The sequence below is a fragment of the Platalea leucorodia genome (assembly GCF_965183815.1).
Source record: "Platalea leucorodia genome assembly, chromosome: 1".
Taxonomy (NCBI): Eukaryota; Metazoa; Chordata; class Aves; order Pelecaniformes; family Threskiornithidae; genus Platalea; species Platalea leucorodia.
Genome location: NC_138823.1, coordinates 145,806,496 through 145,829,018, shown reverse-complemented (window position 1 = coordinate 145,829,018; position 22,523 = coordinate 145,806,496). Strand labels below are relative to the sequence as shown.

Genomic DNA, 22,523 nt, shown 5'->3' with positions numbered 1-22,523 from the left:
GGTATGCAATATTGGCCCCAGAGGATTTATGGCTGTTTGCCTTTAATTGATCATTTTTTCTTAAGAATTTCAGAAGATCTTTAAGCAGCTATCATTTTCACTATTTACCTCTGGGTTTCATTTTAGGAAGAACGTAGGAATGTTGAACTGTTGCTATTCTAGCTGATGTTGCAGTCTCTTCAGAGACATAGTTCAAACTGCAGGTTACAAGACTGAAAGACTTAAAGAAAGATAAGAGGAAGAGTTCGTCTTCACTGCCTGTGCAGGTATATCTTTTACAGCATAATAGCTGTTCTCCTCTAAAATCCAAGGCACAGATTTTTTTTTTTTTTTGCCACAATGTCTCTAGGTGAGCTGAGTCCTAGGGAACTGCCTAGCTACATCATGGTAAATACAGCTTTGTCACTGTGAAGGTGTTGTGAGGAGGGAGCAAACAAAAGCTACTTCTCTTGCAGTAAAAATCTCATTTTGACAGTAAAGCATAGGCAGGCAGAGAGCTGATACCTAGCCTTCGAGTCATTTTTTAACTCCCACTGCCTTTACCTGAGATCTAACAGGTGAGCATCAGGAATTCAAGTGCGATCTCAAGAATGCAAGCAAAGTCGTTGCAAAAGGGACCAGATGTTCCCCCTATATTGGAGCAGCCGTGTGGATCTTGAACCTCGTGAATCCCCTTTCTGAGTCCTGTTTTCTAGAGCATGTGCTAATCCAGTGGGTAAGCTGTCTGGAAATGCCATTAGAAAGCAACCTGTCCACAGTGCAGTTGTTCAGCTAGGGATGCATCTATTCTGTATGTGAACACATGCTCTGAAAACATCTGTTGGTCCGCTTAGAGCACTGAGCAGTGAGCTGATGGTAGCTGGGTGCTTCAGTGAAAATACAGCACTGTCTCACTGATGGGCACTGGAAAATATATTACCTGAGATGAGACTGAGGAAAGTAAGCCATCTTCTCTGTATGCCCTCACTTTGGCACCAAGCAACTTTCTGACTTCCAGGGACTCAAGTGTTTAATCTACATGAGCCCCTCTCTACTGATGCTGCTCATTTTGTTTGTCAGTGAATAGGAGAAAGCAGCCGAAAACACAGCGCCAAATTCTCCAGGGCCTGAGTATCTGCATACAACTGTTGTGTCTAGGCAAAGTTGGTATTTATAAGGGCTCTGGGGTGGTGAAGGAATGAGGCATCCTATGTGAGGGAGAAGATGTTTTAGGCCTTAAAGAGGGATTGATTTGTGGTTATTATTGCTGCCTTTGATCTGCCAACAGGGATCTGAAACCAATCAACCAGAGCAGCACTAGTCTGATATATAGTGCCAGATGGAGATGCCAGAGTAGGTTACTCCTGCTGTCTTTGATGCTGCCTTATCATGAAGTGATAAAACAGGTAGTACAAAGCAAGGCAAGCAAGGGTTAGGAGCGTGTGCGCTGCAGGAATGCTGCTGGCTGTGTGAAGTGACTGCCAGTTGTTAAAGCCGCTGCAGGATCAATTAGCCATTCGCAGCATTATCCTAACCCGACGAGGGGCTGAGGGACCGGACCACACAGAGCGGTTGGTAGGCGTACAGAATTGAACAGCACTGGGTACTTCCATGCCAAGCTGAGGAAATAGAAAATGCAGACTCCCTGTATTTTAAAAGTAATTCCATAAGCACAAATGGCTATAGAAGTGAAAAACTGTTTTCGATAAGAACTTTTATTCACCATTACGTTCATACCCCACCTATGAAGTATATCAAAAATGAATCTCATTTTAAAATGTTGTACTGTAAGCAGTGAATATGGTTTAACTGCTGAGATATTGGTGGGATTTTACCACTTTTGGTTTCATTTTGTTTAGAAATTAGAGCACTTTGGGGCTTAGTACAGCTATTAGTTCTCCATAGATCTCATGATCATGTGAGTCAGCAAGCTCATTGCATAAGAAGAGCTTTATATAGATGTCGGATCAATTGGCAGTGAGCTGTCAATAAATGTATCTCCTAGACGCTCTGCAATTGACAGGCTAATGAAGTGCTTTCTCGGTGACAGAGAGCTGTTGACAAATCTTTTGCCACTTTGCTTTTCCCAGTCCTGCATTTCTCATAAATCCACTCCATGCCGCCAGCTTGGGGAATACTAGGATGGTTTCTCAAGTAAGGGGGTGCCTGTTTGCTACCTTGCGTGCATAGGCTGGGATTTGGCAAACATCTTAGTAGCCTGTGTGGTGAGGAACCAGAAAGTAAGGACAGTAGTCCAAGGACCATGTTTGCCTTCCCTGCAATGTGTTTTCCAACATGTTTCTAAGAAGATGCAGAGTAGATGTCCTGCAGTTTATCCTCCAAGACTGCAGTTGGGGTTCGGCTCCCCACCGTTGCACTCTTTCTGCCTTGTTGCTACCGTGGCACTTAGACTGATTCAGTGCAAGTGGTTTCAACTCCATGTTTCTCTTCCTCTTGCCCAGAAGCAGGTGGAACCACTGTTTATTTTGCATCACTCTTGAAGGCTCCCGTGGGTGCCTTTTGCAAATGTCTGATGATCAAGTAAATTAGTTCTTGTCCTTTTACATGAAAGTTCTGTATTTGTTCCTCTAACTCATGAGTGTACGTAAGCACCAACAATTTAGGATGAGTGCTGCCTACCTACGGCAAAAAGATGTTCAGCAAAACCAGATCATATTGGTATGCATAATCGCACCTTCCTTGTAAGAGAAACTATTTTGGTTAATGCGTGCATTAAGAAGTTTACAGAGTGACTCATTGGCCCTAGCTATTACTAGCACTTGATGAGAAGACATAATTTTCACTCCAGTGTTCATAGCCAGCCTAGATGTTGTTCGTATGTTGCTGTATAGTTTGGGGCTTGTGAGCTGTACTGCATGTGCAGTTTGCCTGTTTGCTTGCATAGATAATAATGGCCATGTGTAGATGATTTAAATAACAAAGAACGTGCTGTTTGATTGACATCGTAAAGCTGTGTTTGTTTTTGTACAGTGTCCAGATATGCCTCAGTTGCTAACACTAATTACAACAAAAATTATTATGAAACCTCTGTTGTAATTCTTAAGTAATCTAGAGGTCTTTGCACGTCCCAAGTCACTCGGTTCAGGAGAGAGCTAAAATAAGAAATGCAGGTGATTTCCAAGACGACTGTGATGAAACCTATCTCACGGGATAGCCCGTGCTGCGCAGTGTGCACTAGTGGATTTTCAGTTGTCAGGAATAGATTGCGTGACACTAAAGGCCAAACCTTGCACCCACTGAAATCAGAAGCAAAACTTTTATTAATTTTGTTGAAATCAAAAATCAGACTGACACTGTATTGCCATTATCATCTTGACGGACATCAGGGAGGAGAAAGCCTTTCAAAAACCTCTATGTTCTTCACACTGTGGGCCTTGAAAGACACTGAAAGCAACTTGGGAAGTCATGTGTATTGGATGACATCAGAACTTACTGATGTCAGTGTAACTGCTGTTTTCCAAAGGGGTGGTCAGCTTCTTGCTTTGCAAGAGGGAAGGAAGCCAATGTAAAAATCTGCAATGGAGCAGGGACAAGGATTCACATAGCAAGTGAGACTTCTTGTCTCACCCAGCTCATCCAGCACTATGGAACACATATCTAGGAAAAACGCTGCTGTCAGGAAAACGTGAGTATATCACAGTTTGTTTCTGGTAGATGAAAGGAAGCCCAACCCTTTGCTAAAGGTGCTAATGGCATGAAAAAATATTATGTGATTTTCCTGTTGTTTCAGAACTGCCTCCAACTGTAGGCAAGTTTGTTTTACAGAACAGAGCTTTGAGAAAGAGGACAAGCTAAAAAAGAAATGATAAATATTCAAAGAAATGCTAGTGTCTTGTGTTACCTCAGGAGCTGGTTCAGTTTGCTGATTGCTCAGTTTCAGTGTGGTCTGAGTAATGAAGAGCTGACCAGTGAGCCTAGTTTGGTGTAATTCCCTGAGTACTCTTGAAGCATAACACACCCAGAAAGACTGTAATGAAAAATAATAGAAAGGTAGCTGGGGGCTTAACTTACGATCTCTGCTCATTACAGTAAGCGACGTTTTCATTGCAGTGTTACCATAAAGATTATTGGCTGCCACATAACATAGGTCCCTCCTGAAAAGATTCTGGAACAGCTTTGTTGGCACAGTAAAAGCCATGGAAAAATGCCAAAGATTTGCTTAAACCCCAGTAATTGTTTGCCAAATATTAATGATGTGATGCTTTGTTCAAAACTGGCTGGGAAATGGAGTGAATAGTCTCTATCATTTTATTACATGGTATCTGTGTGACCATCTTTGGTCTTCTGCAGTAGATGTATGTAACTGAAAAAACATTGTATTGATATTTTTTGCTTCCATAATGAAGTACTTAATCTCTCGCTTTCAAAATTCCAGCATTTTAACATGAATGGTGACAATAATTTTGAAATTGGCTTTACATCTTCTTGCTCCTTTGCATGTATGTGGACCTGTCTGAGCACAACTGATCAGAGTGTCTGGAAGATTGACATCATTGGCATGTTTGTGCCAATGTTGGCCAGGTGGTAGTTGAAAGGGCTGTATTTGGGAACTGGAAAGAGATTTCGTGAGGAAGATGGCAAAATTCAATATTTGCATTGACCTGTTATGTCAATCCAAGAAAGTTCACCTGGAACAGCCTTTCTGGAAGTTATATCCAGCATGAGTCAAGCAAAGCCAACTCAGGTGACTGGGTGAAATTGGATTGTCTGTGATGTGTAGCACTTCAGATGTAGTCCTTTGTGTCAAAAAGGTGACAAGAGTTTCCTCATTTCTTCACCTTTTTCCTGGTAGTGCTTTTGAGCAGCTAAATAGTGGGCTGGAGGAGCCAGGGAATTCCTCCACTGATGGCAGTGAGCAGCTGCTCTGTATCCTTGTTCCCTTGTCCTGCCAGTAGCGAGGCTAACCACAAATTCAGAACATGGATATACACATGGCCAGCCATGAACAGGTTAGCATGAGGGGAGGACAGATGCCCACACAAACAGAAATGGCAAACAACAGCCAGACTGCATTTCTAGGGATCAATGCTCAGGGAAAACCCTACGTCAGGGATCCCTCTGGTACCTGGCTCTCAAATCTTGTCAAGTATCAGGCCCCCAGACCCAGACTTAGCAGCCTACAGCCGCTCAGCCTCCCTGGGAACTGGTCCCAGACCCTTGGTCTCTCCAGTATCCAGGACTCAGTCCGTCCTAGTGACCAGTTAGTCTGGCTTGAACTTTGCTGGTGGGTCACGTGGAGAGCACACTCACACAGAAAACAGGTAGAAACAGGGTTTAGGTAGGACAAAGTGGAGGCGACTTGGCGCAGAGCTTAGCCAAGGAAGTATGCTGACCAGCCTCCTGCTTGCACACTATTGGCCTCATTTATTCCCTGCCTGATCCTCTCTCTGTTTTCCTGCACTTGTTCTCTGCCATCCACCTTGATCCTTCCCTTCCACTCTCTTGGTCCTTCCCCTAAGCTTCTCATAAGTCCTATATAATCCTTACTTTTGCTCAATCCCAAGACTCCCCCTAAGCATCCCACAGTAAGTCCTGTGCCCCCTTTACACAGTGGTCCCCAGAGCTTGCACAGCCTTCCAGAAGGAGTTTCTTGTGTTGGGTCACACGAGGGGGTTGTTCATCAGGACTGGGGCTTAGTCCTTCACCTTTGAGGGTCTCAGGAGGGGTGATTCTGGGGGGGTTAGGTTGGTTGAGTTCCCCACCATGTTGTGGTGTCCCTCGTCACTGTTTGGTCCTTGTGTCTATTTTGAGGAGCTGTTAGGCAGCCGGCTCTGCAGCCGGTCGGGATGACAAAGGTAGACACCTTGGGAGAGGCATGTCAGCCAGCCCAGCAGAGCAGGGCAGCTATGTAAGCCCTGGGTGTGGAGAATTGCGGTCCCCTGAATGTTCTCCCTGCTACTGCCAGTGAAATTGGTCATCCTCAGTATGCAGCAGAGCTGGCTCAGATTAACTCAGACACTTCAGTTTTGCTTAAAAAAAAAAAAAGAGAAAAAAAGAGAGTCTGCGTATCAGTATTTCCCCAGAGTCCCTTCTATACGTTTTATTGGTACACTTTGTCTAGTTACTGGAAAAGAAGTACATACCTGCCAGACGTAGAATAACTTAAAGAAAGTTCCTTGGCTTGCACTTAGCTATTTTTACCCTCTGTTTTCCTTTTTTTTAATGTTAATTAGGTGCACAGCAAAATGCATGTAGGAAATCAATAATAAAGATTATGTAAGGGGATTTATCTGAGCAGCAAGCCCCTTAGTGTAGCATTCAAAAAGGAAAATGAGCACTGGTTTACTTAAGCCCAAAGGACTCCATGTGGACAACAACATTAAAATAACATAAGAATGAAGAAGACTCTGTTGGGTTGGCTCCACGTAGGTGTCTGTACTGCGTGCCAGTATGTTTTCTGCACCGTGTTCGCTGCCTGTCCAGGGTTAGTTTGAGAGCAGGCGGGTGGCCCTGAATATGGTCCCAACAACATGTTTTGGTGAAATGGAGCAAACTGTTGATTCATCTACTGCATGCTTATGGAATTAGAAATACATAAAGACAAGGGTTGTGATGATACAGATGACTTCAGTAAACAGAACACACTTCTTTCTCACTTGGATGGTCTTTTTCCTTCTTGCTGGTGCATTTTTCTCTGCAGCCACCTGTGCTGGCTTCTGCCGAAGAAGCTGAGCCTGCTCGTGCAGATTCTGAGGCTCTTTAATTCCTTTTGATTCATTAGGTGGAGGATGTCATTTGTTCTAGTGGGTATCTCAGCCCTCAGGGTTTGCAGCTGATGCCTGTATCTGGCACTAAATTCTGTTTTCTGGTCATAGGTAAGTGGGACAGCACCATTTGATCTGTGAAAAGAAAACAAGGGGAAAAATATTTCACTGCAATCTGTGGGAATTCTAGGCCGTGAGGACTTCAGGTTCTGACCTATGAACTTTCTCTACGGCTGGGGTGGATCCAGGGTCTGGTCTGCACATGCAGGCTGAACCGCTCACCGATCCATTCAAAAGGAGATCAGCCCTCCCAGATGCGCTTGAAGATGTGAGTCCCAGTGAGAAATTCTTCGTAACTGAGGTAGTCTGATAGGACTCTACTCAGGTGCAGAAACAAATTGTTCTCTCCCTGGTCCTCTCAGGCTAGCTGGGGCTTGTTTAGATATTTAGCATAACAGATTCTCTAGATGAAATCTTAATTCATGGTTGTCTCTGTTTTTAAAGAAATAAGCATAAGGACGTCCCCTCCTTTCCATCTTCATGACAGTTCCATGGAGGTCCCCTTGTGTGTCTCTCTGACTTTGTATCACAGCTGAGATTTTCAGTGCTGAGCTCCCTGGCTGTTAGGTATATACGACTTTGAGAAAGCAGACGCTGGTGTTTCATGTGCTTTCAAAACCCTCTCTGCCAAAAGCCACATTTCTTGTAAGGTCTTTCAAGTTGGGTATGCAAAGTCATTAGCCAGTTTTGCAAATCTTTGCCTGTATGTTTTCCTTTAAAAAAGACTTCTTTTTTTTCCTAGGTTTCTATGAGCTTCCAGCTGTGCTCCCCTAACAAGTCCCTCATTTAAAGTACTTGCTTCAAAAGGCTCAAAAGGCCTCAGAGAACGTAAGGAGAAGGGTTTCTTTTAGTACTGTATATTAATTAAAGAAATGCCCAACACCTACTTGGAATTCCTTTCTGGAAAAAAAATACTTAGTTCTCCTTAACATGCAAGATGGTGAGTTCAAAGAAGCAGGGATTAAATTAACCAGTTTAAGAGCGGACGTGTCTGGCAGAATTAAAATTATCTAGGAATTGCCAGCCCTATACGAGAGCAAGTGTTTGTAAATCATAGGTACCTTGGCTCAAATCTCCCCACACAGGCACATTTCCCCCGAGCTGTCTCCTTATACATCCGACTGGACCGTATTCCCTTTACAGCTGCTGTGTTTGGGCTGCTGAGGCATCACGGCAGGACTGCTGATGCTATCATGAGGAGCACCACAGGGAGCTCCTGAGCTCGGGCCAGAGGTCCATCTGGTCAGGGCCCACCTCTGACAGTAACCTGTAGGGAAAGAGGGTGGGAAACACGGCACATAGAGGTTGAGTCTTTCTCTTCTTCAGGTATATGGCAGAGCAAATGTAAAGAGGAGAGACTGGGGTTGAGGGGTCTGGCAGAAGGGAGCCTTGTGGGGAACTGAATGATGAAGTGGCCAGTAGGAGACACATGGGATGGGTGGGCTTATTTTGGAGGACGCACGTTCTACACAGTTGCTGAGGGAGCGAGCTCCAGGACAGTTTTGGCAGAATACTTTTTTTTGCTTATTGAGATTTGGAGTGTTTTTAGGCAGGAATTCACAGTAAGTCAACGTTGGACTGTATGACTCAGCAGAGTCTATAATATAAAGTAGCTAACAGCTTGTGAGAGTGTGCGAAGTGGGAACAGAGAAGGAGTGGTTGCTTTGGGTGGACTTCATCTAGCGTTTTAAAATATCTAAACGTGAGTGTCTACGTGTCAGCTAGCTGCCCACTGTCTACTGTAGCTGGTGAAAATCTGTAACAGTATAGCAACTAAACATCTCAAGAGCAGACACTTGTATTTGGTCACCCAAAAAACTCTCTACTCCACTGGCTTCATTAGCCAGATCTCCACTGACTGCAACATGGGCTTGGATACCTAGCTTTCCACCTGTACTGAATCCTCTCCTTCTTATCTAATTCAGGCTCTAAAAAATGAAACTAGCTACAAAAAAGAACTAAACCAAGATGGGAAGAGGTGATCAGTTCCCCTGCAGAGTGCCCAAAAAGCACTTGAAGGGATTAGGGATTTCTGGTGATACAGAAAGCCTCTTTGAAAGGTGAAGTGCGGGACTTGGGGGGATTAGGGAGGGTGATGCCAGGGCAAACTCTGCAGGAACTTTGGGTTATGAAGGTGATTGGGGCAAGTGGAGGGAACAGAAAAATATCACAGATTGTTACAGTTCAGAGTGTCTTGGGGCTGGGCTCTGGGGTGTGGAGATTTGGGGCAGTCTGAAGTGTTAGGCATACCAGAGCGTGAGTGGGCAATAGAGGGAGACAGACTGTTACAGACCTAAAAATACTGCAGCGGTTTTGCAACACGTTAAGAGCTGCAGGTTTAGTAGCCCAGAGGCTCTTGCAGCGTAGCAGGCACGCGTGCCCTTCAACCAGGCAGCGCTGCCTCCATTTTGGAGCATGAGGAGTGAGCTGGTACGCAGACAGATGACAGGCCAAAGCTGAAGTTTTTGAAGAAACTTGCAGAGAGCTTCAGATGATGAGCATCTCTGACACTGCTGCCATCTGCTCTCAGAGCACTCACAAACAAGGGGCAAAAAATTAGCTGAATAAAATGAGTCACTCTTGTTTGTTCTTCCTTGTTAAGAATCGTAAAACTTCAGCTTGCCATCCGAGTGTGCAAGGAAACCAGATATTCATTTCACTTACCCTTGCAATGTTCCTCTTAATTTAAATCATGACTTATGTCACAGAGAATAAAAATAAATTATCGGTAAACTACCAAAATAATATGATATTTGCAAAGTAGTTTTAACCCCCACGATTTTCCCTCACTGGTACATTGCTGGCAAATTAAACCCCAGTATCTGCCCCCTTCCCGGGAGAAGGTGTTGTTTGAGGAGGTGACACATTAGCAGCTCCCATGGGAGAAAAGGCCAGTCTCAGTTGCTCAGAGGGGATACCAGCAGCAGCAATAAGCTACGCAAAAGCTGCCAGGGCAAAAGCATCTTGCATTAAGTGATTGAGAATTGTAACTAATACGGGCTAGCCAGCGCATATCAGTCTTGCAAGCACTTCTTTCAGCTTTGCGTCTCTAATGGTACCACCAGTGCTTCAGGCTTTCCCCTCTCCTGCTTCAGCAGCTGGGGCTGGGGACCGTCCTGTTGAGGTCACTGTAAATACCCACATTTGAAGCTACATCTGAGCATAAATACCCACCTGAACCTGAGCTCCAGCTTTTGGAAAAGCGAGCAGTGCTGGCATGTTTCACCTTTGTTTCTCAGATTATGGTACATACCTGGAGGTAGCATCTCTCCAGGATCGTGTTTAACCGTGCGCATCCTTTTCATTCTGCGTACTCAACCTGTAGGCCTCTTACAGACATAAAGTGAGAGTGATGCATTTCTTATGGCTCATTCTTGAAATCCTCTTTCAAAATGCTTAAACTCAAGAAAACCAATGTGTGCATCAAACACTTTACACTAGTTCACTAGCTTACACAAGTTCACTCTTTTCATCTTTGGGAACGTGCAGCCTTCAGCTAGTGAGTGTTTTGTTGTATGAGAGAAAAATGCAAGGCAATTGTGCCAAGGTGGTTTTTGAAAGTGGCTCTTTTGAGCTTTTGAATTTTAACTATAGTTCTTTTTTAAATTCAGTGGTTTTGATAGCAAGACTGTATGCTTTCAAGTTACAAGGCTCCATGCCTGATCTTATCCTGTAAATTGCAACATTTAGCAATTTGTAGTTTAATTTAGAAGGATCACCTACTTTCCTAAATGCTTAAGTAATGTGGCAGGCTGTGGTTATTGATTCTCTCTGAATTTATTACAAGAAAGCTGTATTCACTCTTTCCTCTAGGGAATGCCCCTCCTGAACTGCATGCTTGCTAGTGACAGCTTAGACCCCTGATACATAACCAAAGACCTTGCCTAATATCCTTGCAACTGCTCGGGGAATTTTTATTAAGTAAAAGCATCATTAAAGTAGACAGAATGATGAAGTTTAATGAGCATCTTTCTCACTTGATATTGTTAGTTTTGCTGCAGCAGCCATAGTGCTCTCATTTGTTACTTCCAGTGGGGCAGATAGAGAATGCAGGGAGATTTTGTTTATATTTGCATACAAAGAAACATTTATGTTTGTGAGAGAGATTTGCTTTGAAAATATATACAAGGAAAGAAGGCAACTGGAAATCTGTATCTGAGGCTTTCTGCGTTTTCAGTCTTGCATTTAATCTCCCCTTTCACTTTAACATAATGAGAAGGCTGCGTGCAATACTGTAGCTGCTAAATCTACAAAGGTTCAGCAATTTGTGAACTGTGGTTATAATAACTAGCTTCTGACTGTTGCGGCAAACAACAAACATCTCAAATATTTGTTTGCACTCCAGATTGTGTTCTTCAGCTAAGGTTTTGGTCTGCGAGCTGTGTGTAGTGTCCTGCTCGGAGCTATACCAGCCCCGTGAACAAGTGATGTTCCGAAATATCAGGTGTGAAGGTGCTGCCATGAATGTATTCTCAGCACTTATCTCACAAATCTGCTTTGAAACAGTAGCCACAATCTGCCTCAATATTCCTTTGTCTGTTTATGGAGACCATCTGCCTTTGCGAAGGGTCTAGTCATGCAAACAGATGTGTCAAGGTGCCATCTCCCAGTACATTACCATCCATCAGCTGAGCTGCGTAACTGCCTGTGTGCATGTCTTAAGCTGACCTCCGCTGCCGAGGATGGTGTGCGAGTGTCTCTGCCTAACACGTTTGACTTCGCAGTGATGCCAGAGCGAGAGCATGTACACGTTTAGTTACTACAGCTCGGCTGACAGACGCTGACGTGCAAGCTATGGTTTCTGTGACTGTATTCTTCCAGTAGGTATCGGAATCATTAAGGACTGTATATGTAAATTCCACATCTATTACAGCCGAGGGGTTATAGGTTCTTGTGTAATTCAGATAGTTGCTTCTCCGTGTGGATCAGCACCATTAGCTTTTTTCTTTTATTTTTTTCTCTGTTTTTTTTTTTTTCCCTTGGGAGCTATAAAAGTGGTGTCTGTTGTTGTACCAGAAGTTCACTGAAAATTGTGAATTCTCTTTTCCCTAGTGTAACAGAAGGCAAATTCTGTCCCAGAGGCATTATCACAGTCATTATTGTATTTAAATGTTGTTGTGACACCATATGTCTTCTCGTATTTGATGTGTGCAAACACAAGAGAGAGTCCCTGTCTGTGAAGGCTTGTATAATCTAAATACGTCTGATCCTTGCTCTTTGTGTAACAGACTACTGTGATAGATTGTAAAGCACTTATCTTCAGTTGAGATAGCAATGTGCAGCTGAAACTTCCTTGAAATTTTGCCAGAGAAACCTAAGTAAGTAGATATATTTGATTTGCTTATTTCAAACCCAATAATTATTTTCCTGGATGAACCTTCAGTGCACGTGCTGATAGAAGTGGTTGGACATGAGAATAAGTAAAAAGACCATAAAAGTGCTGCGGGTGTCTGTAACTCATGCACATCTACTACTACTAACATAGTATTTGCATGGGGTGGAGGGAATTGCTGGGGCACCAATAGCACTGAATATTGTAAGAAGCAAATATCAAAGAAAAACTGCTACCAAAAATACTTACAGGACAATTGGGATTTTTACTGCTTAACGCATGCAGTGTCCACTGGACCTCATTTCGCAGTCAAAAGACATTGCCCAAGTAGATTTTACTAGAACTCTGAAGTTCATTCAAAATTGTCAATATTCAGTTTCTGCACTTCAAAAGCATCCGTGTAGTCAGTAGAATTCCCACCACACCCTTTTACTTCAGAAAAAGTTCACTAATCTGAGCTCTGCCAGTCCACAAACTTGAACATTTGCACTGAGAAAGTAGGAAATGAGAGGCAGAATGAATGCCAAAAGTGTCATCCGAGAGGGAAATTCATATAAAGTTTCTGAAGCAAAAAAGTGGAGCCTAAACCAACCTGAGCAAAAAAAGGGTACGTAACACCTGAAAACCACTAAAGCTGTTACAGTCCTCTCTGGGTTGGCATTAACAGGGCAAAGGAGCTGCGGGGCAGCAGGAGGTGGAAGACGGGACAGTGACAGGGGACTTCTGTTCCCATCCGCGAAGGTTTTTTTTGTGCTCAGATACAGTGAATCAGTGGATTCTCTGTTAATTCAGTGCTTTTTTCTTACATGAAAAAAACTCACATTCTGCTCCAATGTAGCATTATTTCTCTAGCGCCAAAAAACAACTTGAATGTTAATTTAGTAATTGGTTAACTATTGGCGTTCACAGATTTGAGCATGCATTTCCACTTCTCTGCTGCTGACTTCTCAGAGTTACAAAATCATTGCTGACAGTGGTTCAAATGCTGCGCTGCATATCGTTGAGAACAAGATGATGCTTGTTCCCTGACTTTTTCTGCCTTGGATTGGTTTCTGATGGGACAGCCTCCTTGAATGACACTTCTGTGCTCTTCCACAATGACAGTATTTCCTGATACCGAAACATCTCCTTCCGTATCTTCCCTCCCTCGACTCACTTAATGCCTTCCAAAACAGGACAGTTATTTAGGATGGGTATTTGATTAGTACGCATACTGTGTACTGAGATAAAATACAGCCTTGTACTGTTGGGGCTGTATCTCGTATGAAAAAAAAAAAAAAAAAGTGTATTGTAGTTAATAGTAAGCATGCAGTTATCACAGAGGGTCAGGGCTCTCTGCGTTCATCAGGAAATAGCATCTGATCCCTTGTTGGCAGTAGGTGATGGCACACATAAAATTTCAGTAAGGTGAAGTAATGTCATAGTTTACAGTTGTATTTTCCTTGAGCAACGCTGTTTTGGGTACAGCGCACCTTGACAGCAACCTGTTTAGCAGCATGATGTAAAACTGCAGCTGCTGAGGAGGTGAAAGCAAGCGCTGCCTCTCCACCCCACCCTGCGAGAAGCTCTAATCCCATTCTGCAGTCCAGGCAGGGTTGAACTGTCTTCCAGATACAGCAAAGTAAAGCTCAGAGCAGGTGGTAGCTTTTAATCTCCTGACGTGGAGTGGAATGGAATGGAGTGGAGTGGAATGGAATGGAATATTTCAGTTGGAAGGGACCTGCAACAACCATCTAGTCCAACTGCCTGACCAATTCAGGGCTGACCAAGTTAAAGCACGGTATTAAGGGCATTGCCCAAATGCCTCTTAAGCACTAACAGGATTAAGGCTGTTGTGGGAACTGGTGCTGTTATCTTCTCCAGTAGCAGAATTCCTCTCAAATGGTAGAAGTTAGTGTCCAACTTGACTGCAACAGCCTAGTATGGGATTGGGGCGGACACTCACCAGCATTGGGCTGAAGTATTAGCAGGGGGACACCTTTCAGAGGGATTTCAGTATTGGTGTCAACATTGCTGGTGTTTATACACCTGAATGACCAGAAATAAAGCTCGTCTCTGTTCCCTGCTAGGTACACTGACACCCCTGCAAAGCACATCTTCAAAAACCACTTTATGTCAATAAGGGAAGTTAAGTTTGAGCTGTGTTTATTTTGGGTAGGTTTTTAATTTAGTTTAATCAGGATTACTCATAAATTATCTATTAATTACTATGTGATATTTAGCAAGATCCTCTCAGCCATGTAGTCTATTTAGCTTCGCTGTGAATGCTAGCCATCTTAATTGTAGGATACTTTGTCAACATTTAATCAGTGGTACTTCCTAATGTGGCATTGATGTGTTGGTAGCTGTCCCAGTACTATCAATCATGTGTGAGCAGCAAAGGCGGCTGTGACACCATTGCTCTCTGTCACATTATCAAGCCCTTGGGTTTTCTGCTTAGGGATGATGCTCACTTTGCTCTAAGTGGGCACTCTATCTCTCCAGTTCAACCCAATTTTTGTCATTGTCGACTTGAATACACATCCTTGCAGCCTTCTAAGCCTTAATCCCATAACTGCAGAATAAAGGTTGCTGGTTTCTGAAGGCAAAATTCATTGCTCCTTCACTGCTCCAAAGGCCTGCTCTTCCCAATCTTACTCTCCTGGTAAGTCACGAAAAACCTAATATTATGGACTGCAGCATGAGATCTAACAGAAAATCCAGCATGTTGAGACAAAATAAATATAACGACCTTCCTTTTTTTATTTTTAGTAACTAGATGCATTGCTTAACATGCTGCAGAGTGAAAGCCTGTGTTTAATGGTTGTATCACAAATATTCTTTGTTCTCATTTCCTTACAGTCTTTATGGCAGACACATGCAGGCGAATCCTGAACCTCCAAAGAAGAACAATGACAAGTCAAAGAAGATCAGCCGTAAGCCTCTGGCAGCCAAGAACAAATAATTCCCTGGCTTCTGCCTCTGTTTTTATATCTTTTACATTGCTTTTGCATGTGCCTATAATATTCCTACGCATCTCCTGTTACCCAAAAGAAAGCAGACACTAGAGGTAAAAGCAATTTACTATGTATACTGCTTTAGAAGATATTGCTTAAGGAATACAAAATTACAGATTCTCCTAATTAAGGTCACATTTATGTAGCCATTTAATATATCACTGTCAAACACATTTTCTATTTATATGTATATTAATGTCCTCTCTTCACATGTATCACAATCTCTTAATATCAGGGGTTTTGCACCTATATTATACGATACTAAATTTCATATAATATTCCAAGTGATTTTAATAAACGTCTTTATTTGTATTGTGTTTCAGTTTCTTCAGTAGGGCTTCTGAATAGCAAATTCCTTGAGGAGCGCATGTGTCCAGTTTTCTGCAATGTGTTAATTTCTTGTGTAGGAATGTGATAGCATTTTATCTGATACAAGTTAGTTAAAATGTAAAGCATTCTGTTCAACGAGTGAAAAATTTTAATCAGTTTCTATTTTTTTTTTACATTGCTATGTCCTGCTTTTTTGCCTTGAAGGTTATTTTGAAATCAAGGAGTAGGGGAAGGGAGAGAGGAAAAAAAAAAGATGTCTTTGTAAAGAGCTGCCAATTGCCAGCCTCAATTTGGGGAAAGAGAACTTTCTCATTTGAAGAAAATGGTATTTCTGCCAATTTTTTAAGTGATCTTTTTTTTTTTGAGGCAGAAAACCCAAATAATGTATTTAATCTCTGCTGAAAGTGCTTGTATTGAAGAGCTGTTCCAAATGGCTTTTGAAAATGCCACAGGTTCTATATTTATCTGTACAAAGCCGGCACCACAACCAAGCTCAGAAGCCACAAATTGTTTAACATCTCAAATAGCTTCAGGTCTTACCAGTGGGGAATAAAAACCTAAAATCTACAGACAGTGATTTCCAAACAATTTTAGCCTTAGCAGAGCAAAAGCTAACCAGGTAACTGAAGGAGCACGAACAGATACTCATACCTAGATCGCTCGTGTCAGGACCTTCCTGCCCTTCATGAATTCATTTCATGAATTTCATACCCCAGCAACCCATTGCCGAGTTTCGGCTGCCATCCGGACAGCAAGCCAGGAAACATGCCCAGACTGCCAAACAGGCCCGTTGTGTTCAATGAGAGAAGAAAAGGTTTTAAATATCTCATGCTAGAAACGATACTTTCTACAAAAGCCAATTTCTATCTGAAGACTCTGTTATCAGGACCAGCCTCTCCATCGCATTTAGGATTACCCCAGCATTTAAGTAATACATGGTTGCCTTAGTCTGGGAATAAATGTATTGACATATATTTTGCAACAGATTTTTTGAATTGGCAAGCAGGGCTAGGAAGTTGGCATCAAGCTTTAGACACATTTTAAGTGGTCTTTGGTACTTCAGAAGAATGAGGCAGTCTTGGTAGGCAGATGGAAAACAGTAAAAATGGTAGACTTGTCAGGAACAGTCAATTCTATCTGTTGCAAGCTCTGCAGAGGATTTTCCGGACCTCTTAAGTGATCTGTCTAGGGGAACGGGTCCAACCAAAACAGGCCCGTGGAGGCGCTAGGTTGGGTGCACGTTAAGAGTTCACAGCAAGAACTGGCCCCCAGCTGGAATGCACACAATTAAATCCAGCGTAGGCATTAACACGTGAGGGTACCTAATGACAGTAATCATCATGCTACAAAAAGCCCTGAAGAAATGGCAGTGAAATGTCAGAAGATCCCCAAACTGCTATTGCAAATTCCTTTTGGAACAAAATAAATAGCAAAGGCACCTCTATCGGGAAGGGGTGAAGATGCTCTAGATCCTTCCCCCAGTATCCTTCCCTGGCACTGAATGCTTCCCCAGCCCTCGGGGGTGGCAGTGCCCACAGGGCTGAGCCACTGCTTTCCTGACAGATGCCTGCAGCCACGGCTAGAGCCCTACTTTCAGCCTTGAAGATGTTTTACGTACGCTCGCTTCCAGCTAAACTGGATTTGCCTCTTTTCTGAAATCTCCCTGGCTACACCTGGACGTGGTTTTCTGTGAGCGGGGGAGCAATATGGCTCTCCTTTGATTTGAACAGAAATCCAGCCAGAGCTAAAGGCATCCGGGTGGTGTCTGCGCCTGCGTCCATCACCTGCTCCGTGTCTGGGGGTTTCGAAACAGAGAAGTTGCTACAGGGCTACAAGGGTTTCAAAGCATGGAGTAGAGTCTCTAATGTAAAAATAAAAGCTTGTTGGAGAAGGCCTGATAATGTTATTGGTGGGAAGCTACAGCACAGCTTTAAAATAAGCTGATTTTCAAGCATTAGTCAGATTTCCATTAACTGCTGTTGCAAATTTTGAAAGTGTTGAAAGACTCGAGCAAGCTCTCCTCTGCAGGGTTTCGAAGTATTGATTGGAGCGTTCCTGGGTGTTCATAGCAAAAAAATCCACCCAGCCTTCCCACTTCTTCCCCCATGAAGGAGGAAGAAACACAGTTTTGACAAGCAAAAGCAAGAATGAAGGGTCTGGGGAAGAATAAGTGAAAGGCGTAAAGATGAGAAGGATAAAAGAAATCCTAAAGGGAGAAGTATTATACTGAAGATGGTGGCAGATGGGGAAAAAAGAAGTTTCTTGAAAAGAAAGATGAAAAAATAAGATAATGATCTGAGAAGATGACGAAAAACTGAAATGTATAAAGCTTTACAAACAGAAAACAAAATGGGAGGAAAAGGAGTGCTCTTCAGAGGCTCAGGGCAGAATAAAAGACATGGGGAAGAAAAGCAAACCATCTGGGATGTAACATGCTAATGTTTTAGTGTTTTTAAAAAGGTACCAGCTTCTTAAAGCAAACTACACAACAGTTTTAATGTGAGTTTGATGATTTTATGTATCTGTCCTCTAGAGTCATCACTTTTTTAATATTTAAAAACAACTCGTTTCATTTTACTGGGTCACATTTATTTCCCCACTGTACTTCAAGGAAAGGAACGGCTGTATCCTACTACGGTGAAGCAGTTAATGAGCATCGCGGCTCGTGATGGTCCCTCTGATGGTCCCCATGGTCATTTCTCCAGAGGATCCATCAAACTGAGGCCCCTTCCAGTGAGCCCTTGGGTGCTGCCCCAAGGTGAGCGATCGTGTTGTGCCACCTGGAGCACGGAGCTCTGTGAAGGCAGCTCTTTGCTCCTCTGGTCAATGTTGCTGCGCTGGCCTGGTTGACAATGAGATCCCTGATCTCAAGGTGCCTTGAAAAGGACTTTTTTGCCATCCGTTCTTTCATGGGCACTCGTTCAGTTTGCCTCTTTGGGCCAACCTCTCATACAGCCAACAACTTGCCACTTCAAGGGGAGAAAATTATTCCTGTGAGAAGGAAATTTGCTTTTTAAGCTTTCCAGCATCTGGGAGCTCTTTGAAAACAACGATGCAGGTAATTCTCTGTTTTGATTTTGCATATGGTGAACTGGAAAGAGTTTGGCGATTTTTTGCACACAATCCATCCTGACAAAGAAAACTTCTTTGAATTACCGTGAGACCGGTATGCTGTGCCTGTGCAAAGAGAGGTCTGGGGAATTAATGCTTCTTGCTAAAGATAGGGCACAATGAAGCCAGAAATCCCACATGTGCAGGCACCATCCATGGTTTTCTTGTACTTACAGTGTCTGTTAACCCTGTATTGCCTCCTGCAGTACTCCTGAGGGACAGATAACAGTTGAAAAAAAAAGAAACACAACCAAAAATATCTTATCTCTGAGAACCTGGGCACTGCTGTTGTTCTCTTTCTTATTTAAAAAAGATATGGGCAACAAAATTGTGATTCTAAAGTTTCACCTTTTTATGATTGTTAGTCTGGAAATATGTTTCCCATGGAGTCACTGGTATTCAAGCATCTTTATTTTGGTTTTAGCCAGGTCTTTCCTATTAAGGAAATGATACTGTAGCATCTGTTCATCAATTAGCTGCCAGCCTTACAGCTGGCAAATCACACCGGCAGCATGGGCATTTCTCCTGAAATGGCAACTTGTTCGGAGGTATGATCCAAGCCAGTGTGGCCCTCGCCTGTCCTTCCTCCAGCACCCCATATCCTCCCCATCCTCCCGCTCTGGGCTCTCCCCGCCACGCTGCCGTGCGCAGGCCCAGGTGCTGGGCTCCTGGAGGAGCCGGGGAGAGGGAGAAACCTTCCTCCTGCTCTGCCAGACCCCCTGCTCCCTCCCAGGGAGCAGAGTGAGGTCAGGAGACATTTCCAGCCCCGGCAATGCTTGGGTGCTCCGTGCTGGCTCGCGGCTTGGTGCTGGTATGAAAGCTGGGAGGACGAGTCTGTGCCGTCCCCACGCGTGCTGAGCAGCAGGAGCTCCGGAGACGGGTAATATTTCCAGTTTGGAGCGGGTGGTAACTGTTAATATCCTCATGACAACCAGGAGGAGTGAGATTGTCATCCGTTATATTAGTTGTTAATTTTGTAAATATTAACAATTTCTAGGATTATGGCACAGGATGTGAGCTGTCAACTTGCTTTATTTTCCTCCTACTCCTTCTTGCAATGACACATCTTTTATACTCCCGGATTCGTGCCATGTGTTTGTTGCCTCGCGCTGACACCGGGGCTGGCAGATGTTCTGGGACGCAAGCATGATAACCTCCCAAAAGTTAGATTTTCTTCCCCTCCTGGGTACTTTGTTTTCTCTGATCTAAGGAGAAGTAATTTGCCTGTAAAGCACAGTGGTTTATAAATACCTGTGGTTGGTTTCCATCCAGCGCTGCCACTGAAGCCGCTGCCTTTGGCACAGCTGAGCTCCCGCCTCCCAGCTCACCTGCGAGTGCTGCATGCAGGCGCTGCGCTCCCCGTCCCCCTTGGAGCAGGAACTGAATTACAGCTTGCCAAGAACTGTTTCCCTATCGTGAAAAAGCCCCTAAAATTGACATTTTGACAATATATCTCAAGAGCAAAATTTTAACCGTATTTTTAGATCAAGGATCATGGGAATCACGTGAGTGCCAGCCGCGGTACTCACCCCTGCAGCTTGATAGACATGTTCGGAGGCAGCTTTAGCGACGAGGTGCAATCGAGGGCAAAGCAGCGGGGAAGGCGGCTTTGCCAGGGCACTTGCTCCTCGCCTCGGCTCCCTTGCAGCTGGCAGGAGCCTCTCTGCCCCGCTGCTGTGCTGCGGGCAGCCCTGAGCGCACAGCTGGTGCCCAGCCAAGCGGTGATAAGCCCCCGGCCGAGCGTAGCTTCACAATTTTCCTGACATCCCGGTTATTCAGGATAATGTTTCAAATGATCTGGCGCCGGGGCAGATGCCAGCACGAGAAGGAGTGGGGAGCGTGGCCTTGGCTGGCTGGGTGCTAGCAGGGGGATGAGCCTGGCGCTGAGCTGTCCCCTCCAGCCTGCAGCGATTCATGCCTGTGCCTGGCGGCATGCAAGCACTGGACAGAGTACCCCCAGTTTCATTAATTGTTTTAATGGGGTGCCCTCTGCAAGGGCTGGCATCCTACAGGCCCTTGGGGAAAGGCTTGCCCTCTGCTTGAGCCTGGGCAATGCTGTGCTTCTCTTGATTTTGCTGATCTTTGCTTTGCTGGCATGGAAATCGCAGGCTGGTGGCAGCGGGTTTCCCAGCAGCACGGAGCTATTGCCAGGCAGAGCCTGAGGAGCAGGGACGCCTCCCGCCCCGGCAATTGCCCCGTCATCCTCACAAGCCAACCCTGCACCCGCTGGGGCCACCCCGGGCTCGGTCAGCAGCGCGCCCCAGGACCAAAGCGCCAGGGCAGAAGTCGCTCCTAGGGACCCCCCGTGGGGCTGGGCATGGCAGTGCCTCGCCGGGGAGCAGCCGGAGGGGAGCAGAGCCAAAGGGCTCGTCTGAGGCTCAGCCCTGCAACCCAGGGCACCGCTGCTGGAAGGGCAACGCCGCGAAGGCCGGGATGTGTGCTGGGATGGGGGTGGCTCAGGCTCGCAACGGCAGAGTGGATTTTAGCTTAATACTGGGTGTTGTTTTCCCTCCAGCCATGTGGTTTAGGATGTAACATCACAGCAGTGGCACAACTGGTCATCTTGTCAACTGCCCCCTCGGAGGGCTTCGTTTTAGAAACCATACTGTTGGTGGCCTGGTTTGAGCACCTTCAGTCACCTCTTACTTGTTCTCATATCGATCCAGATGATAGATATACTTTTATTTTAGGTAGCTACTCAAACGCTTCTGGCATACATGATTTGCCAAGATCACACAGAAATGAGCATCTGTGTTTGGAGCAGAAGAGAGCGCTGATTCAGAGGAATGAGGTGCACGGGTGCTTACTGGGATATGATTTTAGCAGTTACCATCCAGACCGTCCAAAGTGACTTTCCTGTCTTGCTTTCTGGTCGACTTAAGCTACTCAAAGATTTCTGCTCGCCCGGTGATATCCAGAGATGCATTAAACACCTTGTAGATCAGGAATTCAATACTAATCCATTCTGAGGGCAAACATAAAAATCAAAACTTTGATTTAAATTCAGGTACCCTGCAGATAATGTGTAGGCTTGGAGCTTAATTGTCAGAAGCTCTCAGTGGCTTGTGCAAATCGGAAGAATGACCAGCAGCATCTAGAAATGCAGTTTTCCGCCTTTGCCAGCAGTGGGTGCAGTAATACAATTAGAACAGCGAGGAAGGAAAACACCAGACCTGAACAAAAATTAAGGCCTGAAATCCTTTTAATTCCTCGTGTTTCTGGTACAAAACCATGCCGAGACAGTTCACAGCGAGTGCGACTGTCACCCCCAGGCTTGGCAGGGTGTCCCCAGGGAGGCCGCTGGTATTTCCTTTCCCCTCACTTTGCTTTTACATCAACTCCTCCAATTAAGAAACCAAATAATTCAGAGGCAGCCATGCGGCACGAAGTGCCATAGCAAGGGCTAAAAATAGCCCCGAAGCCTCGGAATAAACAGCTCCTGGGCTGCGCAGCGAGCAGAGCCCCGTTGCGATGTGTGCGAAAAGGATGGCAGCCCTGGCTTGCCCCGTTTGGGGGGCAGCCAGACCCCCCGCAGCTGGCCTGGCTGACCCCTCGCGCTGGAGTTGGGGGCACGGGGAAGCCCGCGAGGGCAGGCCCTGGCAGCGGTGCTCCTCTGCGTCCAGAAGCCAACTTCTGCATCCCCGAGGTAAGCGCTGACCTAGAAACCAGCTGGGCCTGGGTTTCGGACCTGCCACTGACAGGTTCGCAAACAGAGAAACATGGGACAAAACTTAACAACCATTCCATTTTTCAGCAAGAAAACAGAAACACCCGCCCTAGAAATAAAGATTGAAAAATAATTTCTCCACAGCCCTTGAAATGAAAGGGGGGGGGGGGGGGGAAACATGGGTTTGGGAGGAAAATGGAATTTCTTTTGACTAAATAAGGCACCAGGGAAGGCCAGGCCACCTGGCATAGCTTCACAGCTAGACCCACAGTCCTGTGAGGTACAGGTGGTTATAAAAAATAAAATAGCACATCCAGTTCTGC

General features: G+C 44.7%; 1 protein-coding gene across 2 annotated transcripts in view; it reads left to right on the top strand.

The window, feature by feature from the left end:
• The window catches only part of RSU1 (Ras suppressor protein 1), a 109,837-nt gene extending 94,467 nt beyond the window's left edge, over positions 1–15,370 (top strand). Inside the window, exon 8 of one of the 2 annotated variants that reach the window (XM_082310574.1) lies at positions 14,938–15,370. In XM_082310574.1, coding sequence (XP_082166700.1) covers positions 14,938–15,040 — 103 coding nt within the window. In that variant the 3' untranslated portion in view covers positions 15,041–15,370. The remainder of the gene's footprint in view (positions 1–14,937) is intronic. The other variant, XM_082310573.1, reaches the window with a different exon arrangement.
• Positions 15,371–22,523: the final 7,153 nt, after the last annotated feature.